General features: G+C 44.9%; 1 protein-coding gene across 3 annotated transcripts in view; it reads right to left on the bottom strand.

Moving 5' to 3' along the window:
• The window catches only part of NEMP1 (nuclear envelope integral membrane protein 1), a 28,936-nt gene extending 4,650 nt beyond the window's left edge, over positions 1 to 24,286 (bottom strand). For 2 of the 3 annotated variants that reach the window (XR_005747391.1, XM_040340951.1), the window contains exons 1-8: positions 24,060 to 24,286; positions 19,338 to 19,465; positions 16,929 to 17,145; positions 16,116 to 16,188; positions 14,600 to 14,693; positions 13,364 to 13,478; positions 8,878 to 9,103; positions 6,500 to 6,673 (exon numbers count right to left, since the gene is read on the bottom strand). Coding sequence is in view for 2 of the 3 variants with exons in the window: in XM_040340951.1 (XP_040196885.1) it covers positions 6,500 to 6,673; positions 8,878 to 9,103; positions 13,364 to 13,478; positions 14,600 to 14,693; positions 16,116 to 16,188; positions 16,929 to 17,145; positions 19,338 to 19,465; positions 24,060 to 24,159 (1,127 nt within the window). In the remaining variant the exon portion in view is untranslated. The remainder of the gene's footprint in view (positions 1 to 6,499; positions 6,674 to 8,877; positions 9,104 to 13,363; positions 13,479 to 14,599; positions 14,694 to 16,115; positions 16,189 to 16,928; positions 17,146 to 19,337; positions 19,466 to 24,059) is intronic. The other variant, XM_040340950.1, reaches the window with a different exon arrangement.
• Between the last annotated feature and the right edge of the window lie 2,603 nt (positions 24,287 to 26,889).

Genomic DNA, 26,889 nt, shown 5'->3' with positions numbered 1-26,889 from the left:
ATACTAAATTTTGCTCAAAGATTTGGGGAAAATAGTTAAGCCGGGCAATTCTGCAGTTTGAGATTCTGATCCACCGGAAACATGCACATGGAAATGTGATGCAAAATCATGTTTTAGAAGGGTGGTGGGGAAAACTCTTCAGGCTGGCTGCACACCTATGCATTGAGGTTTTATCAATATGTGCAGTAAGTTTTATTGCAATGCACAGTAATGAGTGCAAGTTTTTTTTTTACAATCTTTCCTTACAGTTTATATGTACTGCACAGTGGCTTTGTGAAAATCTCTTCAGCATTAGGGACCACAACACTATCTGTGTTTGCATGTTCTCCTTGTGCAGGTTTTCGTCTCCAGCTACTCGGGCTTCCTCTTACACTCCAAAGACATGTCAGTAGTTTTTTTTTGCAAAACACTGGTCTATGGACAAGAAGCTACTGCTCAACTGATAAAAGCCAAAAAAGTCTGCTTAAAAAAGGTTACATTTACCTTATTTTGCAAAAAAAGCATTTATGTACTTTTTTTGCAAAAATATCAATATCAACGCTTTCCATTAGTAATATATACACTTACGTGTCCTCATCCATGTTTCCAGACATATCCATTAGTAATGTCTTACTTCCTGGTCAGACTGTAGCTCATGACACAGAAAGGAGTTGACCAGCTGACCTCATTAGCACACACCCTGCATCATCCACCCACCCAGTACATAGAAGGGAGTGGACAGAAACACTCTCAGGTGTCAAGCCCCATTCACATCTCTGCATAGTGTGATCTCGCATTCCCAAATGCGTCTTTTTAGCGAGGGGGGAACATTTTAACTCATCACACATAAGCAGCCCATTCAGGTGGATGGGGGCTGCCCTGACACACAGCAATTGCCCCAAAGAAGCTTCAGAACTTTTTTATTTTTTTATTTAGAGAGTGGAGCTTAGTGCTTTTACTGTGATTTTTGGTGAAATGCAAGGAAACACACGGATGTGAATGGAGCCTCATTGTTCTTGTGTTATCACACCAATTTCACTTTCAGGCCCCATTCACATCTAGCATAGTGGAAGCACATATTTTATGGCCATCTTTATACACTAAAATTACGAGTTGCCTTTTCAGTGCCATTAATTAATGGCACACCAAACAGAAGCAAAACGCACAAAAACCTGCTGGATATGCAATAAAGACAAGGGCTTGGCCTTAAACATATACTGGTCATGCCCACTATCGAGACCATTCTGGACCAAGTTTAGGACGATATAAAAGATTCACAGGCTTTATTATACCCAATTGCCCAGCATTGCATTTACCCCACCACTCCTCAATTGCCACAAAAACATAAGAAATCCAAACCTCGCCATTCCAAACCCTCGCCAATCCAAACCATCGCCATTCCAAACCCTCGCCCCCATTCCCTTCCGTATTATATCTTTGGCTATGCAAATTGGAGGCGATCAGGTGCATGGAAGACCTAGGCTTTGCCTCCCAGAACAAACAGGAAAACCTGGCTTTACTGGGAACCCCTTACATTTGAGGAAGGCAAAACTCTAGCAGGAGATTCCCATTCTCCAACACTATACCATTAATACTCCCAAGGGAAGGTACTCTATTCCTTATTCTGCCTGCGCGCCAACACCCCACCCCCATTTTTTCCCATATTTTCCTTCTCTGCTTCCCCTTACTAGTCTATGCATCTCTGCATTCTATCCCCCATCCGACGGGAAGAATAGCCACTTGTAGGGGTACGTTGGTCTGTGCAGGGAGGCTAGCGGGAGCATACCTGCGGGTCTCGGACTTGATGAACTGACAGGCTAGGGGTAGGACATGCAGATTTTCCTCCTACCTGCCCCAATTCAAATATATTGTAAGAGCTCCAGCAGCCAGGGAGAGGGCAGCTTGTCAGCTGATGTTACAAGCACTAGGCATGAGTAAACAAAACAGCCATTAGGGAGTTCGCAGTCTCACAAAATATCCGATCTTCATACTCCCTCCCCTGTGCCGACCATGACAGACATCAGTGGCTGTAAATGGGCCTCCATTGACCTCTGCTATGAGCAGAGTTTACTGAAGGGCAAACTGCCCATTATGCAGGTCTGCAAATCAGGCCAAAAATGCATTTTTTTCATTAAATGTGGGACCTATGCCACCATGCTGTATACTCGTCAGACAGCCATAAAGATGACAATCTATTCATTATTTTTATTTTTTTGGGAGTTTACTGTGGGGGACAGTGTTGGAAAGGGAGGTATGCATGGTAGCCAGAGTTACTTTAGTTTTATACCCCACTGCAAAAAAAAAAAAAAAAAAAAAAAAAAAAAAAAAAACACCATATGAAGAAGCTTTATAATAAAAAAAAAAAAAAAAAAAAAAAAAAAAAAAAGTGTTACTAAACAACCTGTCTTACCGTGGACTGATGAACAGCAAGGCTTTTGGACATACTTTTATAACCCTTTCCAGCTTTATGCAAGTCAACAATTCTTAATCGTAGGTCTTCGGAGAGCTCTTTTGTGCGAGGCATCATTCACATCAGGCAATGCTTCTTGTGAAAAGCAAACCCAGAACTGGTGTGTGTTTTTTATAGGGCAGCTGTAACCAACACCTCCAATCTCATTGATTGGACTCCAGTTGGCTGACGCCAATTAGCTCTTGGAGATGTCATTAGTCTAGGGGTTCCCATTTTCCCCCACCTGCACTGTGAATGTTTACATGGTGTGTTCAATAAAAACATGGTAACATTTAATTCTTTGTGTTATTAGTTTAAGCAGACTGCAATTGTCTATTGTTGTGACTTAGATGAAGATCAGATCACATTTAAGACCAATTTGTGCAGAAAAAAATACATATAATTCTAAAAGGGTTCACATACTTTTTATTGCAACGGTACCTTTGATTACAAAGAGCACTTTGCCTAAATTATAGATTATCACAATTTTTTGTGAACGAATAATGGTTTAATATTTAGTATGATGGTTCCTTTTATTTGCCAATTTAGTCTACATGTGGCATGCCTGTTCCAAATCAGTTGCATAAAGTACTGAAGAAGCTTGTGAAAAAAAAAAAACAAAAAAAAAAACTTGGATGTACTTTTCAAGACCATAAGCAGACTTTCAAGGAAGTCACAAATACATAACCGTTACGTGTGTGTACATACACCCCTCTAAAAGCTTGAGCGGGGCAATTAAGTTCTCCCAGCACGGGGAGCCGTTTTGGCCAGGTGACAACAGCGATTATTGCTAGGGGATATAGCCACTGGCAATATTTGCATGAAAAATCTGACAAGCTGGTTGTATCCAAGTTGATAGATAACAACCAGCCTGCCCAAACATGGTTTGAATTTGAGCTGGTCCTTGCTGAATGTTTCGTCTATGGCCAGCATTGATTAGAATAGATGTTATACGCTGTATAAAGGATTTCTCCAGTTAAGTGGATAGCATAAGTTTATATACTGGATGTTTCTACGTAGGCATTCAAAGGCTTAAAACCATGCACCTAAAAAAAGAACTAATGGACTGCAGGGGGAGTAAATTAGTACATCAGCAAGACTATCCATGTGTTACTCCTCCATAAAATTAGTAAGTTAATAATCGTGTTCACCACTGCATGCCATCAAGGATCCTGTTCAGGCACCCATTAGGAGCAGGTATGCTCAAAGATTATCACAGAGCAGGTGGTTCAGGATTACTGTTATTTCCCAGATGGATAGGTGGACATACCCTCCCTATAGAGACCCTCCCTATAGAGACCCCAGAGTATTAGTTTAATGACCCGGGTGCACAAAATCACATACCTGTACGTGACTTTGTGCACGTGGTTTAGGGGATGCCGGCGTGCCGCTCCTGCTGCGATTGGACACAGCAGAAGCTAATCAGCAGGTTCAGTGGCCGAAACCCACTGATCATTCAGTGGAAAGGCAGATTAGCGGTGTGCTGATGTAAACAAAGCACACCACTGATCTGTTAGGGAGGAAAAGTGAGAGATCGTGTTTCAGCTTAACTGAATTGCAATCTCTTTTCCTCCACCAACACCTCACATGGAACACATTTAACCCCATTTCCTGCCATTTATACAGTGATCAGTGCATGTTTATAGGTCTGCAAATCATTAGGCCAAAAATGCATTTCTTTTGGGACCATTCACATTTATACAGCGATCAGTGATATAAAAATGCACCGATTACTGTATAAATGTGACTGGTAGGAAAGGGGTTAACACTAGGGGGCTATCAAGGGGTTAAATGTGCATCCTAGGGAGTGATTCCAATTGTAGGCGGGGGAGACCAATCAGTGTTCCTCTGTACTGGGAACGCACCATTGGTCTCCTCTCCTCTGACAGGACGTGGCTGCGTCAACAGCAATCGCAGGTGCTCAGGGGACATCGCGACCGTCAGGCAACAGCTCCAGAGCGACGCGCCCCCTAGCCGGCAGGGAAGCCAAGGATGTCATGACAATACATGGGAGGTGAAGTGGTTAATCTTACCAATTTTAATCTTAATGATGTACAAAAATCAGTCTTATGGATGGGTTTGGGTTTTTGTCCCCCTCATGGAATTGATATAATGGAAACCAAAAGGTTTATATTTATTTGCTCAGAACCCAGCCCAATACATGTTCGATTCTGAAGTCAAAAATAAATAAAAATAAAATATCTGATAAAAATCAAAGGTTTCAGCATGAAAGATTGCAGAGAGGTTTAATGATTCTATACGATAAAGGGACACATTTAACTTGATCCTCCACTTAAAGGAAAACATTTTTTTTGCTGAAATGACCGTTTACAGGGTATAGAGACATAATAGTTAACAGATTCCTTTTAAAATTGATTAAAAATCAATCATATAATGTACCTCTAGTTTCGTTTTTGCATGTTATCCTGCCTGTGTGCATGTACAGAGCCATAGAGCAGTGATGGTTTGGAAAACTAAACTAGAATCTCCCAGTACTGTGGTCATCAGGAAACAGACAACCAGGAAGTGTCCAGAACAGAGAAGAATTACAGCAACATCAGAGCAAAAACGAACAATGAGGACATGAAACCAGGACTGCAGTAAGGAAAGGAAGCTATTTAGCTAAAAAAAAATTCCTTTAGTGAGCCTTTAAGGAAACAGATGACACAATCATAACCACTTGCAAGGTAAAAAAATTTAGACCTAAATCACGCCACTTTCTGGAATCATCACTATGCCCTAGTGTATGGATGTTTCTCCAAAAATCCATTGGAGATCTTAAAATGTGCACAATGGTCACTGTCCTCTTCTGCTTCTTTACCCCTCCCTTCTAACCTTTCTGAACCAACAGATAAAGGTGGCAACATTGTACTTTTGACATATTAAATAACAGGGAATGGTAGGGGTGCGCATCTTCACTGGTCTCACGATTCGATTCTGCGATGCATCACGATTACTGACAAACTCACTTCCGCTTGGGCTGCCGACATCGATTATTGGGGTTGCATGCATTGATGCTGCATCGGGGACTCTCGAATCGCAATGCATTGATTAAATTCTGCACCCCTAAGGAATGGTACTGTCATTACCTTTGAAAATGAGTTTCAGGGTATATGTATTCAGGCCCACATGAAAGGCCTGATTTATAGTGATACTCTGAGATACCTGGTGAATCATTTCCCCATGTGCCCCTATGTTTTATGCCTTACCCAAGGTTCATAAGAGAGTTTAAAAACGCCTGCCAGAAAGACCCATCATTTCTGGGATTGGGTCTATATCCAAATATACAAGTAGATTCATGCTTCCACACGCGACTAGTCTGCCGTCTTTTAATAAAGATACACCGGCCCTACTCAGACATGTGGAGGGTACCCATGTCCCTCCGGGTGCCACTGATAGAGTCCTTATACTCGAGTATCCCGCACTAATGGAAGAGGATAGGCATTCATTGCCTCTAAAAATATCTTTTATTTTAACAAAAAAAATTTTGGTGTTCATGAACTAGCTTTATTTACAAGTGCAGGGGGTGGGTAGCCATGGGCACTTGTTGTGCACCATCTTACGCTAACCTCTATTTAGGGGTTGACAGCAAAGGGAGCCAATGGCTTCCACTGCTGTCAATTGCCAATGAGGAGAGAGCGAGGGACAGGGCCCAAACCCCATTCTGTGCAATGGACACAGAGCTGGGCTCTGAAGAGAGCACGCATGCGCCCATAGCAAGTTGCTTGCTTTGGGGGCACTCGGAGAAGCCAAGTGAACCAGCAGGAGACCCGAGAAGAGGAGAGGCGCTGTTCTGTGCAAAACCATTGCACAGAGCAGGCAAGTATTTTTAGATAATTGAACCTTTATTATAACCAAGTTTCATGACTAACACTGAAAACATCACATTTCCCTTTGTCTGTTAGGCAGTACACTGACCCAACAAGGTGTCCTGTTTACTTTGTCAATAATTTATGGTATATTTTTCCTGATAGTTACAGCTCACCTGAAAACACTAGGTGGCACTTTCAACTGAACCACATAAAACACATTCACAAATTGAGAAATGGAACTAAAGAAAGTATGAATTACCTCTTTGGTGACTGGATGCGTGACACGATTCTCCACGATTGAGAATCTGGACTAGCGCAGTAATCCCGTAAGTCTTCTAATGCTTTTTTTGTCTCTAGCTCTCCTTGCTTCCGATATTCTTCCTCTGTCAGAAAGCGTGGTGGGCTGGGCTTCTCTCTGAATTTAGACACCTTTCTGGAATGTCAAAAGCAAAAAAAAAAAACGTTATTTCTGCAAATTGCACAATCTTTCAAACTTATTATACAATGTAAAAAGGTGATAACCAGCGTGTCCCACACATTTAACAATAAAATATAATGAAGCGCCACCTGCAGGCTCATATTCATCTGACAAACTTTGCTAGGCAGAGTGAAGAAATACTGGCAGCCTTTGCAGCAGGTACTCCTATACATAGCAGCACTGCTTGTCAAGAACTGCAGAAGGCATCAGACCAGTCATAGAATTTATGTAAGCAAGATAGAGTAATGAACGTCCCCTAAACAGGAAGTATCTCAGAAATAAGTGGTTTTCAGGGGCAAAAGTATGCTCTTGTCTTCACTCAGTTACAAGATTGACAGATAATATTCCAGGCAATACAGGACACCTGCTATGCAATTTGTCGGTCTGCAACACTGCTTTATACAAAACATTGTCATCATTCATATTTTATTTAAAGAGTTAAAGCGCCAAACCAAAAATTTAATATTGCAGCTTACCAATCATCTAAATCAGGGGTGTCAAACTGGCGGCCCTCCAGCTGTTCCGAAACTACAAGTCCCATCATGCCTCTGCCTGTGGGAGTCATGCTTGTAACTGTTAGCCTTGCAATGCCTCATGGGACTTGTAGTTTTGCAACAGCTGGAGGGCCGCCAGTTTGACACCCCTGATCTAAATGTAATGGTTTTAACTTTTAGGCTTTTTACCCCCTCTGTTTCACCTGGTGACCTGGCCAAGAACACATCTCCTGTGACCCCACTCTGGATGAAGGAACATGGGAACACTCCTGCACAACAGCATTGTCAGTCTGGGGGCAGAAGAGTGTTAAAGGGACTAGCAGATTTACATACACTAACAAATTTGAAACCAAACTCTAGCTCACATTTTATAAGCCGTTACAGCAATTTTTATTCAGGGATAAATGTTTTAAATAGCCGATTATTCTCACCTGTCAGTGTTAAATGGTTTGTTTTGTCTCTAACATACATCCTGCAGGAGAGTTTGTTCTTTTTATTTTTAAAACTGATTTACTGACTGGATCACCAGGATGGAAAAAAAAAAAAAAAAACCCACACAAACACACAAAATGGTAAGCTAAAATATAATAAAAAAAAAATTAAAAATGTTGCTATTGGATTTCATGTAAACAACATCGCTATATAAAAACAGACATATGTGAGGGTGGATCACACTGCAGGTTCCGCACACCTGTTCCCTCAGCCGCAAAAATCAGCACAGAAAAACATGCTGGGGGTGTGCAGGTGTCATTAACCCTAATTGCATGACACACACACTGGAAACTGCATTTGCGCTGGGAACCAAACTACGCTTGCAGTTCCTGTGCCGGCTATGATTCCAGGAATGGTTCAGGGATCTTTTCCCCAATGGATAGACTGCAATGCCTGCGGGAAATGCAAGCTTGCAGAGCCGCATCAATGTGAAACCCTACTAGTTATAGTGGTTTTAAAGCATATGATTTATTTTTACCTTCATGCATTTTTAGGAGTTAAAACAGACAATGAGGTGACGACAGAATGCCTGCTGCCTGTCAAATTCCTGCTGAAAAGTGATCCACCACAGATTGCTCTTCAGAAGGCGATACATGTGTAAACAAGCCTGAAAGGCAGTTTAGGCAATCGGGTATTGTCCAATTCATTAGGGGACCAGGTGGCAGGGAAAGGGGGACTCTGGGGCATCATGGTGTAATCCATAGAAACAAAACTCTTCGGCCCTGTTTCTTCAGTAGAGATCCAGGGGAAGAAATAAGACTATTTAATAATTTTTGGGTGCGAGATGAGTAATCCTTCATGCCATGGTTCACATCAATTAAAGTTCTGGCCTACCCTGGCAGATTGATACAGAAGACATTCTGAACTACTTTTATAAATCGACTGGAACTTTAATTGTTGGCAACCACAGCACATAGGATTACGCCATCTGCACCCGAAAATCACTACATAGCACCTCTGCCTCGGATCCATGCTGAACAAATTGGGCCCGGGGAAAATGTATTAATTTCTGTAGTCTGCAAGATTACTGCACAGTGCCCAAAGTAAAAAGTCCCCTCTGTAAACCCCAAGCCACCTGAAAAATTGGAGGGCTGGCTCTACCTCTGGTCCCACTGAACACCACTTTTGGAACAATATCCCATTTGATCTACAAGGGAATGTTTAGAAACAAACCTGTAAAGATTGTATGCCCAGTGCATAGGGTACTCGATCTGTTTCGTGCAAAATGCAATTGCCATCATAGACAAAGCAACATGGCGCACCTGGACACCGACATACATTAATAGCAAACCAACTAATTGCAGGGTCCAATTCAGAAGATTGATACTTCGCGTGTTTTCTAATGGCCCATATCTATAACAGACAGCAAAGCTGACAAAACCCACAATGCAGAGATATCCTAAAAGAAAAGAAAAATAAGTTATTACGGGATCGATCATATTAACTTACAGTAATAGCTTGAAAACAACCTGCCAGGAGTAAACCACAAAAAAAAAAAAAAAAAAGTAGGCTTTAGATCCACTTTAAAAATACAGTGGGGAAAACAATTTGTAATTTGATCCCTGCAGATTTTGTACGTTTTCCCACTTACAAAGAGATGAAGGGTCTAGAATTATCATAGGCGTCTTTTAAAAGACAGGATATCAACCAAAAAAAAAAAAAAACACACACACACACACACACACGATACAAAATGTTATAAATTGAGTTGCAGTTCAGTGAGTAAAAGTATTTGACCCTCTCCCAACCAACAATAATTCTGGCTCCCACAAACTGGCTACATGTGCTCATGTGGTACACAGATTAGTGCTGTCAATTTAAGACGGTGCTCCCAATGACAACTCGTCAACACCACACAACACACACGATTAAGGCTGGAATGGGCTACAAGACCATCAGCAAGAAGCTTGGTGAGAAGGAGACAACTGTTGGAGTGATTATTCACAAATGGAAGAAATACAAAATAACCATCAATTGCTCTCGGTCTGAAGCTCCATGCAGGATTTTGCCTCATGGGGTAAAGGATGAGGCTCTTTGGCATCAACTCAACTCGTCGTTCTTGGAGGAAGAAAAATGCTGACTATGACTCCAGGGACACCATTCCTACAGTCGAGCATGGAGGTGGAATTATGCTTTGGGGCCGTTTCTCTGTTAAAAGGTACAAGTAGACTTTGCTACATTGGGGGGCCAAATATTGTAAAATCTTGGATGAGAACCTTCTTCCCTCAGCCAGAACACTGAAGATGGGTCTTCCAGCATGACAATGACCTCCAAAAAAAAAACGCCAAGGCAAAAGGAGTGGCTCAAGAAGAAGCACATTAAGGTCATGGAGTGGCCTAGCCAGACTCCAGACCTGAATCTTATAGAAAATTTATGGAGGGAGCTGAAACTTTGAGTTGCCAAGCGACAGCTAAGAAACCTCAAGGATTTAGAGAAGATCTGTAAAGAAGAATGGATAAAAATCCCTCATGGAGATGTGTGCAAAAGTGGTCACCAACTACAAAAAACTTCTTACATTTGTGCTTGCCAACAAGGGTTTCTCCACAGAGTTAAGTTTCCCTTGGGGATCAAATGCTTATTTTACTCACTGAACTGCAACTCAACTATATAACATTTGTACTAGGGTTGTCCCGATACCACTTTTTTAGGACTGAGTACAAGTACCGATACTTTTTTTCATGTACTCGCCGATACCGAATACCGATACTTTTTTTAAATGTGTCCCCAAATGCAGCCATGTCCCCCCACATAATGCAGCCATGTCCCCCCCCACATAATGCAGCCATGTCCCCCCCCACATAATGCAGCCATGTCCCCCCCCACATTTCAGCCATGGCCCGTCCCCCCCCACATAATGCAGCCATGTCCCCCCCCCCCCACATAATGCAGCCATGTCCCCCCCCCACATAATGCAGCCATGTCCCCCCCCCACATAATGCAGCCATGTCCCCCCCCACATAATGCAGCCATGTCCCCCCCCCACATAATGCAGCCATGTCCCCCCCCACATAATGCAGCCATGTCCCCCCCCCACATAATGCAGCCATGTCCCCCCCCCCACATAATGCAGCCATGCCCCCCCCACATAATGCAGCCATGTCCCCCCCCCCCACATAATGCAGCCATGTCCCCCCCCCCACATAATGCAGCCATGTCCCCCCCCCACATAATGCAGCCATGTCCCCCCCCCACATAATGCAGCCATGTCCCCCCCCCACATAATGCAGCCATGTCCCCCCCCACATAATGCAGCCATGTCCCCCCACATAATGCAGCCATGTCCCCCCACATAATGCAGCCATGTCCCCCCACATAATGCAGCCATGTCCCCCCACATAATGCAGCCATGTCCCCCCACATAATGCAGCCATGTCCCCCCACATAATGCAGCCATGTCCCCCCACATAATGCAGCCATGTCCCCCCACATAATGCAGCCATGTCCCCCCACATAATGCAGCCATGTCCCCCCACATAATGCAGCCATGTCCCCCCCATAATGCAGCCATGTCCCCCACATTCCAGCCATGTCCCCCACATTCCAGCCATGTCCCCCACATTCCAGCCATGTCCCCCACATTCCAGCCATGTCCCCCACATTCCAGCCATGTCCTCCATACCTTGATGCCGCACGTGCCGCCGTTAATCAGCATGCGGGGAACAGCTTTCGTTTGAATAGCTGTATCCCCGCCGCATATAGACACTCCCCCTTGCGCGGGATTGGACAGATCATCCGTCCAATCCCGTGCAAGGGGGAGTGTCTATACGCGGCAGGGATACAGCTATTCAAACGAAAGCTGTTCCCCGCACGCTGATTAACGGCGGCGGCAGCTTTGAGGCGACGGGTTTGCGGCGGCGGCAGGGGGGGGGTGGGTTGAACAAGTATTCTATTTTAGTATCGGGGGTATTTGCGGGAGTACTCGTACTCCCGCAAATATTCGGTATCGGTACCAATATCGGTATCGGGACAACCCTGCTTACTTAGGCTAGGTTCACACTGCCCCTTGGGGCTGCCATTCATTTCTTAATGACACCCCCACGCATGTGAAAACGCATGTTTTCAGTTGTTGGAAATTGCATGGTGCAGAAGCACCATGCAATTTTCCTACAGCTGTATTTAAAAAAAGTTGCAGGAACCTTTTTACTGCAATAAAATGCACACAGCAGCCCATTCACATGAATGGACTGCCTTGCTCACACAAAACGTGGCTCGCAGAACCGCACAGATGTGAACCTAGCCTTACATTTATAAATATCAAGTGTGACTAAAAGCACGAATACTGTTAACAAAAACTGGGGACTGCCTGCACCTTAAAGAGCTGCCTAAAGGATTAATACTCAAAACAGTCATTAGATGAGACCTAAAACATGCACCTGGTAAAACATTGAGAACATGTAAAGTTAAGACCAGTGGGTAGTCTTGCAAAGCTAAGAAACAGTAGCCGATGCCAAAAAGGCACTTACAGATCTAGTGGAGTGTGCTTTCACAGGAAAACGTGGCACTTGATCCTACAGATCATAAGTTTAAATGATGGTTTGCCTAAGTCACAGAGAAATGGTGGAATAAAAAGCTGGTTCACCCTTATGGGGAACATCAGGAATGACAGAGTAAGTTTTTCTGAAGGAAGCCGTGGCTGTGAGGTAAATGATCACAGAATGAGCTATATCAGGGCAATGAATGAAGATCTCCATCTCCTGCACTTACAAGGTACCCAGGGCCCCTTCCACAGTCATGAGGATCTTCCAGATCGGAAGAAAGGACTTTCTTGGCTCCAGAGCAGGATTCATATGGCATCCGAGAATGGCACTCCAAAGTAAGGCTTAGAAAAAACGAATCTTGTAAGCCGACCACCTCAGCAGCAATGTAGCAGGAATCTCGTTTGAGGAAAAAGTAGGTAGCAAAAACATTTGACATTTCCTAGCAGAGCAAAGCGAATACATCTATTCTCTACAGCATACTGGCAAATAAATGACAAGCCGAGAGCAGCAGGGGTTACCTGCACTGGCCCACAATGTTTTCACTTGCCTGCCAATGTCCAATCCTCCTGTGAGTGGCGGTATAATCAAAAGATCAAGACTTCCTTTGTCTCAATAGACAAGAGAAATATTTTCACTTTCACAAGAGTTTAGTTACACTACTTTGCAAGTTGCTACTAGTGTAAGCCTTGTGCAAGCTGCTATTAGGAGCTTGCATCAGGCTTCCATTTATTGCTGCTGGCAGCCAAGACAGTAATTGGGGACAGGGATTTAAAATGAAAAGCCAGAAGTAATGCATGTAGAATATATATTGGCCAAAAATTTACAGCAGAAAGTAATATATATTTTTTCCAAAATTTATGGTCTTTTTTGTTCACAGCGCAAATTTATTTATAAAAAATTCACACACACACACAAGGTTATCAAATGCCACCAAAAGAAAGCTCCATTTGTGCGGAAATAAGGAAATCAATTTTGTTTGGGTACAGTGTGGCATGCCCGCACAATTGTTAGGTAAAGTAAGGCAGTGCTGTTTTGCAAAAAATGGCCTGGTCATTAAGGGTGTAAATCCCTCCGGGGCTGAAGGGGTTAAGACAAAAATACAATCAAGGGATATCATAAGCTCAAGGACAATACATACTCTTTGGTAATGACCATGTTCATCACATAAAGCTCTTACTTACCCAATAGATACTGCCAATATTCTGTGCAGATTCCCTGAAAATTTTTAACCACCAACTGGATAATGTAAAGAGAAAAAGACCAACCGCCAACCAGTAACATGTAGAATGAACTTTTCTGAAATGAGAAACAAAAAAAATAAAACTTGCGTTTACCCCGTTGCAACTTAATCAAGGCATAACTACTAAAATGTGCTGTATTACATGCAAAATGTTTTTTTAGTAATCTGCAAGGTCTTATGTATGTTCCAAAGGCTTCTGCTAGGCACCAATTACTTTACAATGGTTCTTCAGTAAATACAGTTTGGGGCTTCAGATTGTATTATTTAGGCCCCACTACAACCATAGAAATACTACTACCAGTGTTAATTTCGTCGACTAAAACATTTTAGTCGACTAAATTAATACTATTTTAGTGAACTAAAACAATTGAGATGACTAAAATACAACTAAAACTATAAATGCCATTTTATACAAAAGACTGAAATGGGACTAAAACAAAAATGCCATTTTAGTCAAAAGGCTAAATAGAAATTTGACTTTAAAGTTAACACTGGTCTGTAGTGCATGTTTATACCTCAATAACATAAATAATAAATTAGATTTTTCACTCCATCAGTATATGAGTTTGAAAATTATAGAAAAAAATGTTCACTAATGCATTACAATTTAATTACACCCATTAGATTTTAGACTAAAATGTACTGGAGATTTAGTCGACTAAAAAACAATTGCAGAAAACTAAAATTGGACTAAAAGTAAAATGCCATTTTAGTCCCAGACTAAAACTAAATCTAAATTTGCTGCCAAAATTGAAAACACTGACTACTAATTATCATTCGATGCATTGATTATTGTGGTAATCTCTACCAACCAAACAGAATTGGGGGGAGGGGGTGGGGAGACACACACTAGCATGTGAAAAATGCAGGTAACATTAGAAAACAAGACTAGGTAAACATTACTTACTACGACTACTACTAGCTATCCCATGACCCCGGCTTTATAGCCCCATTAACTATCCTAAGAGAAAGCACCTATAGCATGGGTGCTCAACCTGTGGCTCTCCAGCTGTTGCGGAACTACAATTCCCATGAGGCATTGCAAGCCGCTGACAGGTACAAGCATGTCTCCCAAAGGCTGAGGCATTATGGGAATTGTAGTTTTGCAACAACTGGAGAGCCACAGGTTGAGCACCCATGATTAGTGTAAAAGGAAACAAAAACCTACAGATCTTACCTTAGGTAGCAACTTTGAGAGCATGAACACAAGAATAAGCATTGAGGCCACCATACCCACACTTACTCCTGTACTGTAGTAAAAGATCTGACTTCTGTAAGAGGAGAGACAACCAGAAAGTCTAAGACAGATGAATTGAAAGTGAGGAATGTATATATAAAAAAAAAAAAAAAAAAAAAAAAAAAAAAAAAGATACGCTCATATGCATAATTACTAAACCACATGTTTTTTTTCTTTTTCGATCCACTGTACCTTAGTAAACCTTTATGTTACTGGCCGCTTCCTGTATATGGATTCATCAGGTAGTGTGCTCCTGGGAACAATGACAAAAGCTCCCAGGAGACATTGCGGCATCGAAGGAAGTGACGGAATACCCGCACACTACCGATTAATCCATATACACGGAGCAGCCAGTAACATAATGGATTAAGAAGGTTCGCCTGCCCCTGACAGTGACTCGAGCTGGGCATCGCCACTTAGTGAAGGATTGGCTCGGCTGCTCCTGCAAAGGGAACTGCGTTCCTGCTGTGAAAAAAGTGCAGGAACTCCGTTCCCACGCGTTCCCGCAGGACTTGAGCCCTGGTCATGTATAAATTGCTCCAATAGTGAGGGGTACTGAGCTGCTTGTTCCAAGTCATTGAAGGTACTGGATCCAGAGACAGCAAGGCAGCTAACATTTTCAGAAGAACGTCTGCAAAGGCAGCTTTCTTATTCTACTAAGACTTTCCTTTAACATAAAATAAATTATTAACTTATATCTGAAGCCAATTAAAATGTTACATTTCTACAAGTGATTATTCCAGAAGATCCCAAAACCTGGGGCTTCATTTATTTCAGTTTGAACTCCCCAACCTTTATAGTTGTTTGAGAGGATGTTTAACACACTGATGGACCACATGTGGGACTTGTCAGACATGGTAAGCCAAAATATGACCTCAGCTCAAGTCATAATTTGCGTACACAAGGCCTTAGGGCTGGTTCACACCAGATGCCGTGGGGACTGTATTGGGCAGCTGTTTCAGTGGAGCGCACCACATGGACAAGGAAATATGCCTCTGTGTGCCTGGTTCACAGCGTGCTGAGAAAAAAAGTATTGCATGAAACTGAACTGCCTAAATGACATCAATAAAGTACAGGAAACTGTGTGACCCACCAAGCTCAGAATCGCTGTGCTGAGCCCAGCTGGACCACACTGCACATCAGCTGCATCACTGCAATGGAGTGGCTGCTGTGAACAAGCCCTTAATGTTTTGGGGTGGTCATGCACAAAGCTGCAAGTTTATACAGACATGTCTATGGGACTGAATTAAATCTGTACCACCAGTCCGGAATATATATATATATATATATATATATATATATATATATATATATATATATATATATATATATATATATATATATATATATATATATATATATATATATATATATATATATATATATATATATATATATATATATAACAGAAGCATAATTTATTTTTATTTTTTAAATACAAACTTGCATAACCTACCTACTAAGTGTATCTCCATAGAAAAACAATAGAAGACCAAAAAGGAAAACCAGGAAAAGCTTGGGGTCAAACCCTGGAAAGAAAAATAAAAATTATACATACACGAGTGCGGTAAGTGAAAATGCTGTACTTTATTAAAAGTGAAGTATAAGTTCTCCAAAAAAAAAAAAATGTAAATGCTGCATCTAAGAACATGAACTGAGCAATCAAAGACCATTGATCGTTCGGATCTTAGCCTTCAGGGACAGGGAGTCATGACTGCTAGTCACTGGCTCCCTTCTCTAGCGCTCCAGTAAAAGCTGGAAGGGCAGACCCCCCAGCACTCACTGACGCGCCGGTCTGTGGAGGGGGCAGGATTCGCTGTGAAGTCAGGATCGGCTGCATGATGTCAGCCAACAGCAGGCTTTAGCCTGCTGTCAGATGAAAATTAGTCACAGGAGGGCAGAATACACTGCACCGCACCATTGGAGACGTAGGGCCAAAAAAGCTATGACCATACTTCTCCTTTAAATCAGGATGACTAACGTTTAAAAGGGGAAAGTAAGAACAGTCTGCACCATTACTAACTACTCAATTATAAGCCACATGCTAGTGGTTATTTAGATGTCAACATCAGAGTGGACCCAACTAGTTAGAGATCCAAAGCCTGCCATTGGGGGGAGTTTGGGCTATACTACATACATGTATATGACCTTGTACTGGAGATGCACACGCTGCCTGAAAAATTATATATATGTACACACACACACACACACACACACACACGTCTCTCTCTCCATCACACAAACGAGCATTTTAAAAGGAGGGATTTACCTCTCAAAATCACTACAGTATACTGAGTGTCTTCCTCATTTACATGCACTTTAATGCAGGTTTTGTTGCTGTGGAGATCCACATTAACGTAGGTATCATTAAATTTTTCCTTCAAAAAAGAGAACAGGCTGCCCACACTGAAGGTTTCCGTTTCCAAAAGCTGCTCCTCACTATCAACTTGTGTAACTCGAATCATTTTGGTACTGTTCACCCGTATCTGTATATGAAGAAAATAAATTCAGGCTAAAATGATCTTGAAAAACAATCACATATATTCACCATAATTTAAAGTATGTGTAATTTGTAAAGCCTTACCTCGTAAAACAACCTATTCAGTTTAAAATGGAAATGAAAGGCAAAACATTTATGTATATGGATAAACACTTAGAGAATAATTTATCTATCTCTCTAGTATTCTCAGCTGCATGAGAGGCTTGGAGAGGTGGGGGGGGGGGAACATTACACTGATCTTCTGAATTAATTGCTGTGCAGGGAGGGGGTGGGGGGGCGCACATGTCACCACAAGCCTGACCATTAAAGGACAGGCAAGCTGTTCTCCCAGTACAGCCAGAAAAATTGAGAATTTTTTTTTTTTTTTTTTTTTAATCAAGATTTACCTTTCCCGACTGACTCCATGGCCGCCTATGAATTGGTAGGCTCCGCTCACACGCCTATCTTATAGAACCTTTCTCCCATAAATTTGGGCAGCATAAGAATTTGGAATGAGCTAGTCACAAACAACAGCGGCATACGGAACAAACAGCACACCTAAGATCCTAAAAACAATGCCCAACCATTCGCAAAGTTGATCACACAACAGCAAAGAAATCCTTAGAGCCATGCCGAAAAGCCCCAAAACACAGCACCCCCACAAAGCAACTGCCTAACAATCAGCTGGACACCATCCTCAATATCCACAGCTTGCCAGCGACACATACCCCACCTATCATTACTTCCAGCGACTTGTGACAGGGAACCCAAACGAGGTCCATAAAAACATGGATAAGCGAGTTTGGAGTGCGGGAACTTGACTGGCCTACAGAGTCCTGACCGCAATTCAATAGAATATCTTTGGGATGAATTAGAGTGGAGACTGCCAGCTAGGCCTTCTCGTCCACATTAGCGCTCGACCTCACAAATGCACTTCTGGAACAACGGTCAAACATTCCTAAATCTTGTGGACAGCCTTTCCAGAAGAGTTGAAGCTGTTATAGCTGCAAAGAGGGTGCTCCAACTCAATATTGAACTCTACGAACTAAGACTTGGATTTCATTAAAAGTTGTGTGCGTTTAAAGGCAGCCGTTCCAATACTTTTGGTAATATAGTGTATGTACGGCACCATCTTCCTGCAGTATAGATACTGTACATCTATTAGTCAATAGCTGGAGGAGATGAACAAGGGCAGAATATTGCACCCTGTGACAGAAGATCCCATCAAGGGACTGGGCCCCAATAACCAAGAAAAAGAGGAAACCAAGCCAATCTGACCAATAGGAAAACAATGCAATGGTGAACAATGCCACAGTGATTGTTTTTTACAGTAGTCAATGGCTCCTGCTGCTGTGTCTGAGCCAATGAGGAGAGAGCCTCTGCTCAGCGCTGGATTGAGATTGGACTCAGGTAAGTATTAAGGAGGGATTGCGGAGAGCGAGAGAATGCATTAAGGTAAAAACGCCCTCTGCCTTCAGAACCTCATATACAGCAAGAGCTGGAGGGAAAGTATACAGCTTAGAAAACGTCTCCTGAACTGTCAGAACATCCACTTCAAGGCCTTGAAGGTCAATGCTACCGTCTCTCGATGTTGTACACCACTGCCATATTGTCCAGCCTCATGGATACTGAGGAGTAAACTGTCAGCGCCATTGTGTCTGCTGGTGGCGGGGAGCCTCCCCCGCCAAGAGAACATAGTGATTATTGCAAGTGGCTACAGCCGCTGGGAGTAATACACATGTAAAAAATCCAAAAGGCTGGCTGAATGGATGGCCTTCGTTACATTCAGCCTGTCCACACATTGTTCGAAACTCCACCGGACCCTACTGAACAAGCCAAATTTCACTCCATGTATGTCCTGCTTAAGTTTGCTAGTCCAACACTACCCTCTCCCCAGGCTGACAATGCTGCTGTACAAAAGGCATCCACTTTGCTCCTTCACGCAGACTGCAGACACCCCAAGGTAGGATCACCAGCGGAAATAAAAAAACAAAAAAACAAATGCAGCGACCACATCTAGGAATTGGCAAGCTTCAATATATTTCATAATCCCAAACAGATCCCGGGTCTCTTGGATGCCCACAGCAACAGACATTCTTTCTACTGGAATCATCCAGGTCTATGTCAAATAATCCAGAGTGCCATTCTATCTAAATTCTATACCAAGCATCATCTGCAGTGACCCATTACAGTGCTTACCTGCACTTTAGTCCAGATGTCGTGCCATTTTGGTTCGTAAGGTTTCTGGTAGCAGAAATTCTGAGATTCTATATAAATGAACCGATCTGATCTGTGCTCCGCAAGTTTCACAACATTTACTTGGCTTCCTTAATAAAAAGACAAAGAAACATTTGTTGAATATGTATGAAATACCAGCAAACATCACCCTTCCATAGCCAACTTGTCTAAAAAGGAAAATTAAAGCAGAGGTTCACCCACAATATAAACTTTATGTTAACAAGATCTACGGAGCTTATACTTCTAAAAATGACTGTTTTTCGTTTGCATGCGATTACTGATTAGGAGCCAGGAAACGCGCCAAGCTCGCGCGCAGAAGCGAACGCATACGTGAGTAGCACCCGCATATGTAAATGGTATACAAACCACACATGTGAGATATCGCCGCGATTGTTAGAGCGAGAGCAATAATTCTAGCCCTAGACCTCCTCTGTAACTCAAAACATGCAACCCGTAGAAGTTTTTAAATGTCGCCAATGGAGATTTTAAAGGGTAAAAAAATAAAAAAAATAAAAACAAAAAAAAAAAAAAAACAGTGCTCACCGCTCGAGAACACTTACAGGAAGTTGCTCCAAATCCTAGGAAACACCATGGTGTCACCGCTTGAGAACACTTACAGGAAGTTGCTCCAAATGCTAGGAAACACCATGGTGTCACCGCTTGAGAACATTTACAGGAAGTTGCTCCAAATGCTAGGAAACACCATGGTGTCACCGCTCGAGAACACTTACAGGAAGTTGCTCCAAATCCTAGGAAACACCATGGTGTCACCGCTTGAGAACACTTACAGGAAGTTGCTCCAAATGCTAGGAAACACCATGGTGTCACCGCTTGAGAACATTTACAGGAAGTTGCTCCAAATGCTAGGAAACACCATGGTGTCACCGCTTGAGAACATTTACAGGAAGTTGCTCCAAATGCTAGGAAACACCATGGTGTCACCGCTTGAGAACATTTACAGGAAGTTGCTCCAAATGCTAGGAAACACCATGGTGTCACCGCTTGAGAACATTTACAGGAAGTTGCTCCAAATGCTAGGAAACACCATGGTGTCACCGCTTGAGAACATTTACAGGAAGTTGCTCCAAATGCTAGGAAACACCATGGTGTCACCGCTTGAGAACATTTACAGGAAGTTGCTCCAAATGCTAGGAAACACCATGGTGTCACCACTTGAGAACATTTACAGGTAGTTGTAGAAGATCAGCAGCAGTGAGATGCAGCAAATGATGGGAAAAAGGTGAAAACAGCAATTGTCTACGATACACATTACTTATATCAATCAGTTAGCGTTTCCAGCCACTTTAATCTATAGGAGTGAGAACACTGCCCCCTTTCACCAGCACAGAATAGGGTAACAGTACGCAGTGTGTAGGTTGTGTATATCACGATACTTCTATCACACCGAAGCCGGTGTGCTCATAATATAGCCATCACACAAGCAATACTCACCCAAGAAGCCCTCGGGTCTAGTCTTTCAAGCTGCGCGCTGCTTTGGCGCCGGGTAAATAGGCACTAGACGTTGTGAAGATGCTTGAGGGTGCCTTTTTTACGCCTGATCGATTTTTCAGAAAAAAAACTGGGTGGGAGGGGCTGGGCGGGATGAAGTGGCACAGTGGGTTTTGTGTTCCAAGGACATACCTTCTAATTTCACAAGGTGAGAAAGAGGGTGTGGCCTGAAGAAAAATAAGTGGGCCACATCATCGCCTCGCCTAAAAACTGGCGCTCCGCGGACTAGGGCGAGGCCACGGCTTCGGCCTAGTCCGCGGAACGCCAGTCCTATGAAAAAAAAAAAAAAGTGGCTGCCGCGCTGCTCTCTTACCCGCGTCAGTGGGGATGGAGCAGTAATTCCAAAATGACAGTGACGGGCTGTACGAGGACCGGGCCATGTCCACCATCCCAGCCAAGACCCCACTCGCCAGGATACTATATCTGGTCGCCATGGCGACCGGGATTTGTCTAGCCCTGGGTATATGTTACTTCTGGGTATTCTTCCCCACGGGAGTGGGCGTATCTCTCCCTTTCCCCGGCACCGCAGTGTGTGCTGGGAGTTCACTGTCATTATCCCCAGGAGACCATCTGTACCACCAATGTTCCAAATCTCGCGCTCTCTCACTCGTCTCCTGACTCAACAAGCAGGTCACGTGATGAGGGCGCAAGATACTGCAGTGAATGCATCACCGCTACCCAGAAGTCTTTGCTTATGGGCTTCACAATGCCCACAAGCAAAATGGAAAAATCCAGGATCGGTTTTTATAAGTTCTTCTTTTGAACGAAAAAAAGATGGGAGGTGCTAAACGGCTACCAAGTGAGTGCCAAGTTTGTATCTTTAAAACACATTAAATGCACCCAAATAAAAAAAAAAAAAAAAAAAAAAAAAAAAACGGAACCTCCGCTTTAATAACAGATAAACATATGCAGCGGTACCAGGGTGGAATCGATTTATATCACGGTATAGATCACTAGTAAAAAGGCTTGATTTGTATCAACTTATGATTTCAAAGATCAACAGTCATCTCTGTCCTGCAGCATCTCCTCCTCCGACAGTCCCATTCACTTTAAAGCGGGAGTTCACCCGAAAAACAATTTTTAACATTAGATTGAGGCTCATTTTGTGAAGGGGAATCGGGTGTTTTGTTTTTTTTTTAAATCGAAGCTGTACTTACCGTTTTAGAGATAGATCTTCTCCGCCACTTCCGGGTATGGTCTTCAGGACTGGGCGTTCCTATTTGATTGACAGGCTTCCGACGGTCGCATCTATCGCGTCACGAGTAGCCGAACGTCGGTGCGGCTCTATATGGCGCCTGCGCACCGACGTTCGGCTACTTTCGGAAAATTGTGACGCGATGTATGCGACCGTCGGAAGCCTGTCAATCAAATAGGAACGCCCAGTCCCGCAGCTCATACCCGGAAGCGGCGGAGAAGATCTCTCTCTAAAACGGTAAGTAACTGCTTCGATTTAAAAAAAAAAAAACACCCGATTCCCCTTCACAAAATGAGCCTCAATCTAATGTTAAAAATTTAGTTTTTGGGTGAACCTCCACTTTAATGGGACGGCTGGTGATGTGGCAGTGACACAAGGTGAGGGATGTGGCAGCATCAGGTGAGTGGATGCCGCAACAGGCGCTGCCATGATGGATCTAAAATGACAGGTGATCTTTAAATGCAAGGACTCATTCTTGCTGGTAGTTAGAATCGTCAATATTTGCAAATAAAATTAAGGTTTCCTATTTAGAATAATAAGCTGTCAGGTTAGTAAATATTTCCACATTGGGTCTCTTTTACAGTTTTCTGACATTTTTCTCCTCAAGGGAGGAATAAAGCACTTCAAGCTATGTGCAGAAAGATCACAAGGTTTATATGCTGCTTAGAAGGTTTCACTTTCATTTTTACTGCTTGCCCTTCCTCCTCACACTTAGAGCCTGATACAGGTCCTTTCTCTTCAAACAGTTTGTAGTGTACATAGACAGTGTTTTCAAAACAATGGGATAAAGGAATATTCCTGAACTTTGTTTTATCCACCATGAGCGGTACTATATAATTCCCCCGTTAGCGAGATTCCCCTTCTCCATTTGTCCTGTTTACTGCCATCACAAAAAAAGACCCTTTCCCTGCAACGGCGATAAAAAAAAAAAAAAAAAAAAAAAAAAAACACGTTTTGTTTTATCTACTTTTGGTAACACTGCACAAAGCTCAGTCAGGTTTATCACCACTGGGGCAGATTCAGGTACCGCTGCGCACTTCTTGCGGAGGCGCAGCGTCCCGTTTTTGCCCGGCGCCCCCGCAAATTATTTGCGCTACGCTTCATTCACGAAGCAGTAGCCACGTAATTTGCGTGGGCGCTCCTTAAAAATTCCCGGCGTAAGGGCGCGTAATTTAAATGATCCTGTAGGGGGCGTGGATCATTTAAATTAGGCGCGTTCCCGCGCCTAACGTAGTGCGCATGCTCCGTCGGGAAAGGACGCAAGGACGTCATTTGCTTCAAAGTGAACGTGAATGGCGTCCAGCGCCATTCACTTACGCAAACGACGGGTATACGTAGCATTGGCTGCCCCTGCTATTAGCAGGCGCAGCCTTACGCGAAACCCGACGTACGCAAAAGACGTAAACTGCGTACGCAGGGCTCGCGTAGGGTTGTGAATCGGCGTTAGTATGCAATTTGCATACTATACGCTGACCACAACGGGAACGCCCCCTAGCGGCCAACGTAAGAATGCAGCCTACGATATGGCTGGCGCTGCTGTCAATCACAGCGGGTGACGCAGCGCGCCGGGGCCGAGTGATACATTTGGCGGCTATGCCCGCCGCTGTATCACGGGAGCGCGCTCGCAAAAGCTTTCAAGAAGTGGGCTGTGTAAAGGTATTTACTGGCAGAAAATAAAAATGTTAACAAAGTTAACAGCAACAAGGGGAGAAGATTTAATAGATGGAAAGATGAAAAATTGACTGAAGTTCCACTTTAACTCCTGTATGTGACTTGTGTGAAGGGCTGAGGCTCCCATCACATGATTCTGTCACTCTGTAGTCACCATGGCGATCCCTGAGGAGAGAGATCATACAGTACACAGGACATGCCGCCTAATACAACTTCACTAGATGGAGGGCCGCCATCTTCCGGGCTGGGCTGCCATTCATTCATCACGACCTAAAACACTACAGGAGGGAGGAGAGGGCTCCGGTTACCTGCAGTAGTAGAGCACAAGACGGGGGAAAGTGACAAGACAAGCGCCGCCATAACCACTCGCAGCGCTCTCCAGCCTCCTCCGTGCTCCTCTCCCGCCATAACCACACTTGAACGTGTCTCCGAGCCGAGGCGTGGAACGCAAGCGCTTCAACATACACAGCGCAACTAGACAGGAAGATTTGCCCAGACCAGTTCAGCTTCCGGGTTACATTAACGTCACGCTACCCTCTTCACTGAAGACTTCCCCTCTGCCTGGGACCGCCCCCTAAAGGTCACGGGTTGCTGAGGGGGGTGTATCAGAGTGGGAGGGGCTGCGAGGAATAGTGGGGGGGGGGGGGGTATAACTGGGGGGGGGGGGTATAACTGGGTGGGAGGGGCTGGGCGGGATGAAGTGGTACAGTGGGTTTTGTGTTCCAAGGACATACCTTCTAATTTCACAAGGTGAGAAAGAGGGTGTGGCCTGAAGAAAAATAAGTGGGCCACATCATCATGCACACTATCACACCTGAGCGTAGCGTCTTCAAACTTTTTTGCATGTTTTCATGAGCGATTTTTATTTATTTTTTACAATTCTTTCTTTTTTTTAAGGGGGGTGAACAGTGTCAGTGTGTTTTTTCTTTTATTTTTTATAATTTTTTACAATTCATTTTTTTATTTTTTATTGCAATTCTTTTTTTTTAATCAGCCCTGTTGGGGGGCTTTGGTGCGATATCAGGGGTCTTAACAGACCTCTGACATCTCCCCTTTGAGACAGGGAAAGGGGCTAAGGACACAGATTCCCCAGGCCCTTTCTCAGCAGCCTCTCCTCTCCATTCATAAACTGAAACATTGTAAACACAATTTACGATGTTTCAGTTATGTGAATGGAACAGAGTCAGTGATCGCTAACTCTGTACATATCGAACATTAAGGAGCCGGATTTACCGCCTCCTACCTTCGCTCTCCATCCTGACAGATCGAGCGAGGGAGAGATCAGCATAGAGGGGGACACGGAGGGAGAGAGCAGCATGGAGGGGGACACGGAGGGAAAGAGCAGCATGGAGGGAGAGAGCAGCATGGAGGGGGACACGGAGGGTTAGAGCAGCATGGAGGGAGGCAGGGAGGGAGAGAGCAGCATGGAGGGGGACACGGAGGGAGAGAGCAGCATGAAGGGGGACACGGAGGAAGAGAGCAGCATAGAGGGGGACACAGAGGGAGAGAGCAGCATGGAGGGGTATACGGAGGGAGAGGGGACACGGACGGAGAGAGCAGCATGGAGGGGGACACGGAGGGAGAGAGCAGCATGGAGGGGGACACGGAGGGAGAGAGCAGCATGGAGGGGGACACGGAGGCAGAGAGCAGCATAGAGGGGGACACAGAGGGAGAGAGCAGCATGGAGGGGTATACGGAGGGAGACCGCAGCATGGAGGGGGACACAGAGGGAGACCGCAGCATGGAGGGGGGACACGGAGGGAGAGAGCAGCATGAAGGGGGGACACAGAGGGAGACCGCAGCATGGAGGGGGACACGGAGGGAGAGAGCAGCATGAAGGGGGACACAGAGGGAGAGAGCAGCATGGAGGGGGGACACGGAGGGAGAGAGCAGCATGAAGGGGGACACAGAGGGAGAGAGCAGCATGGAGGGGGACACGGAGGGAGAGAGCAGCAGGAAGGGGGACACGGAGGGAGAGAGCAGCATGGAGGGGGACACAGAGGGAGACCGCAGCATGGAGGGGGACACAGAGGGAGACCGCAGCATGGAGGGGGGACACGGAGGGAGAGAGCAGCATGAAGGGGGACACAGAGGGAGAGAGCAGCATGGAGGGGGGACACGGAGGGAGAGAGCAGCATGAAGGGGGACACAGAGGGAGAGAGCAGCATGGAGGGGGACACGGAGGGAGAGAGCAGCAGGAAGGGGGACACGGAGGGAGAGAGCAGCATGGAGGGGGACACGGAGGGAGAGAGCAGCACAGAGGGGGACACGGAGGGAGAGAGCAGCATGGAGGGGGACACGGAGGGAGAGAGCCGCACAGAGGGGGACACGGAGGGAGAGAGCAGCATGGAGGGGGACACGGAGGGTGAGAGCAGCACGGAGGGGGACACGGAGGGAGAGAGCAGCATGAAGGGGGACGCGGAGGGAGAGAGCAGCATGAAGGGGGACACGGAGGGAGAGAGCAGCATGGAGGGGGACACGGAGGGAGAGAGCAGCATGAAGGGGGACACGGAGGGAGAGAGCAGCATGAAGGGGGGACACGGAGGGAGAGAGCAGCATGAAGGGGGACACAGAGGGAGAGAGCAGCATGGAGGGGGACACGGAGGGAGAGAGCAGCATGAAGGGGGACACAGAGGGAGAGAGCAGCATGGAGGGGGGACACGGAGGGAGAGAGCAGCATGAAGGGGGACACAGAGGGAGAGAGCAGCATGGAGGGGGACACGGAGGGAGAGAGCAGCAGGAAGGGGGACACGGAGGGAGAGAGCAGCATGGAGGGGGACACGGAGGGAGAGAGCAGCACAGAGGGGGACACGGAGGGAGAGAGCAGCATGGAGGGGGACACGGAGGGAGAGAGCAGCATGAAGGGGGACACGGAGGGAGAGAGCAGCAGGAAGGGGGACACGGAGGGAGAGAGCAGCATGGAGGGGGACACGGAGGGAGAGAGCAGCACAGAGGGGGACACGGAGGGAGAGAGCAGCATGGAGGGGGACACGGAGGGAGAGAGCCGCACAGAGGGGGACACGGAGGGAGAGAGCAGCATGGAGGGGGACACGGAGGGAGAGAGCAGCACGGAGGGGGACACGGAGGGAGAGAGCAGCATGAAGGGGGACACGGAGGGAGAGAGCAGCTAGTATCGGT

This window comes from Rana temporaria, chromosome 2 (genome assembly GCF_905171775.1).
Source record: "Rana temporaria chromosome 2, aRanTem1.1, whole genome shotgun sequence".
In the NCBI taxonomy this organism is placed as follows: Eukaryota; Metazoa; Chordata; class Amphibia; order Anura; family Ranidae; genus Rana; species Rana temporaria.
This window is presented reverse-complemented; position numbering and strand designations above follow the sequence as displayed.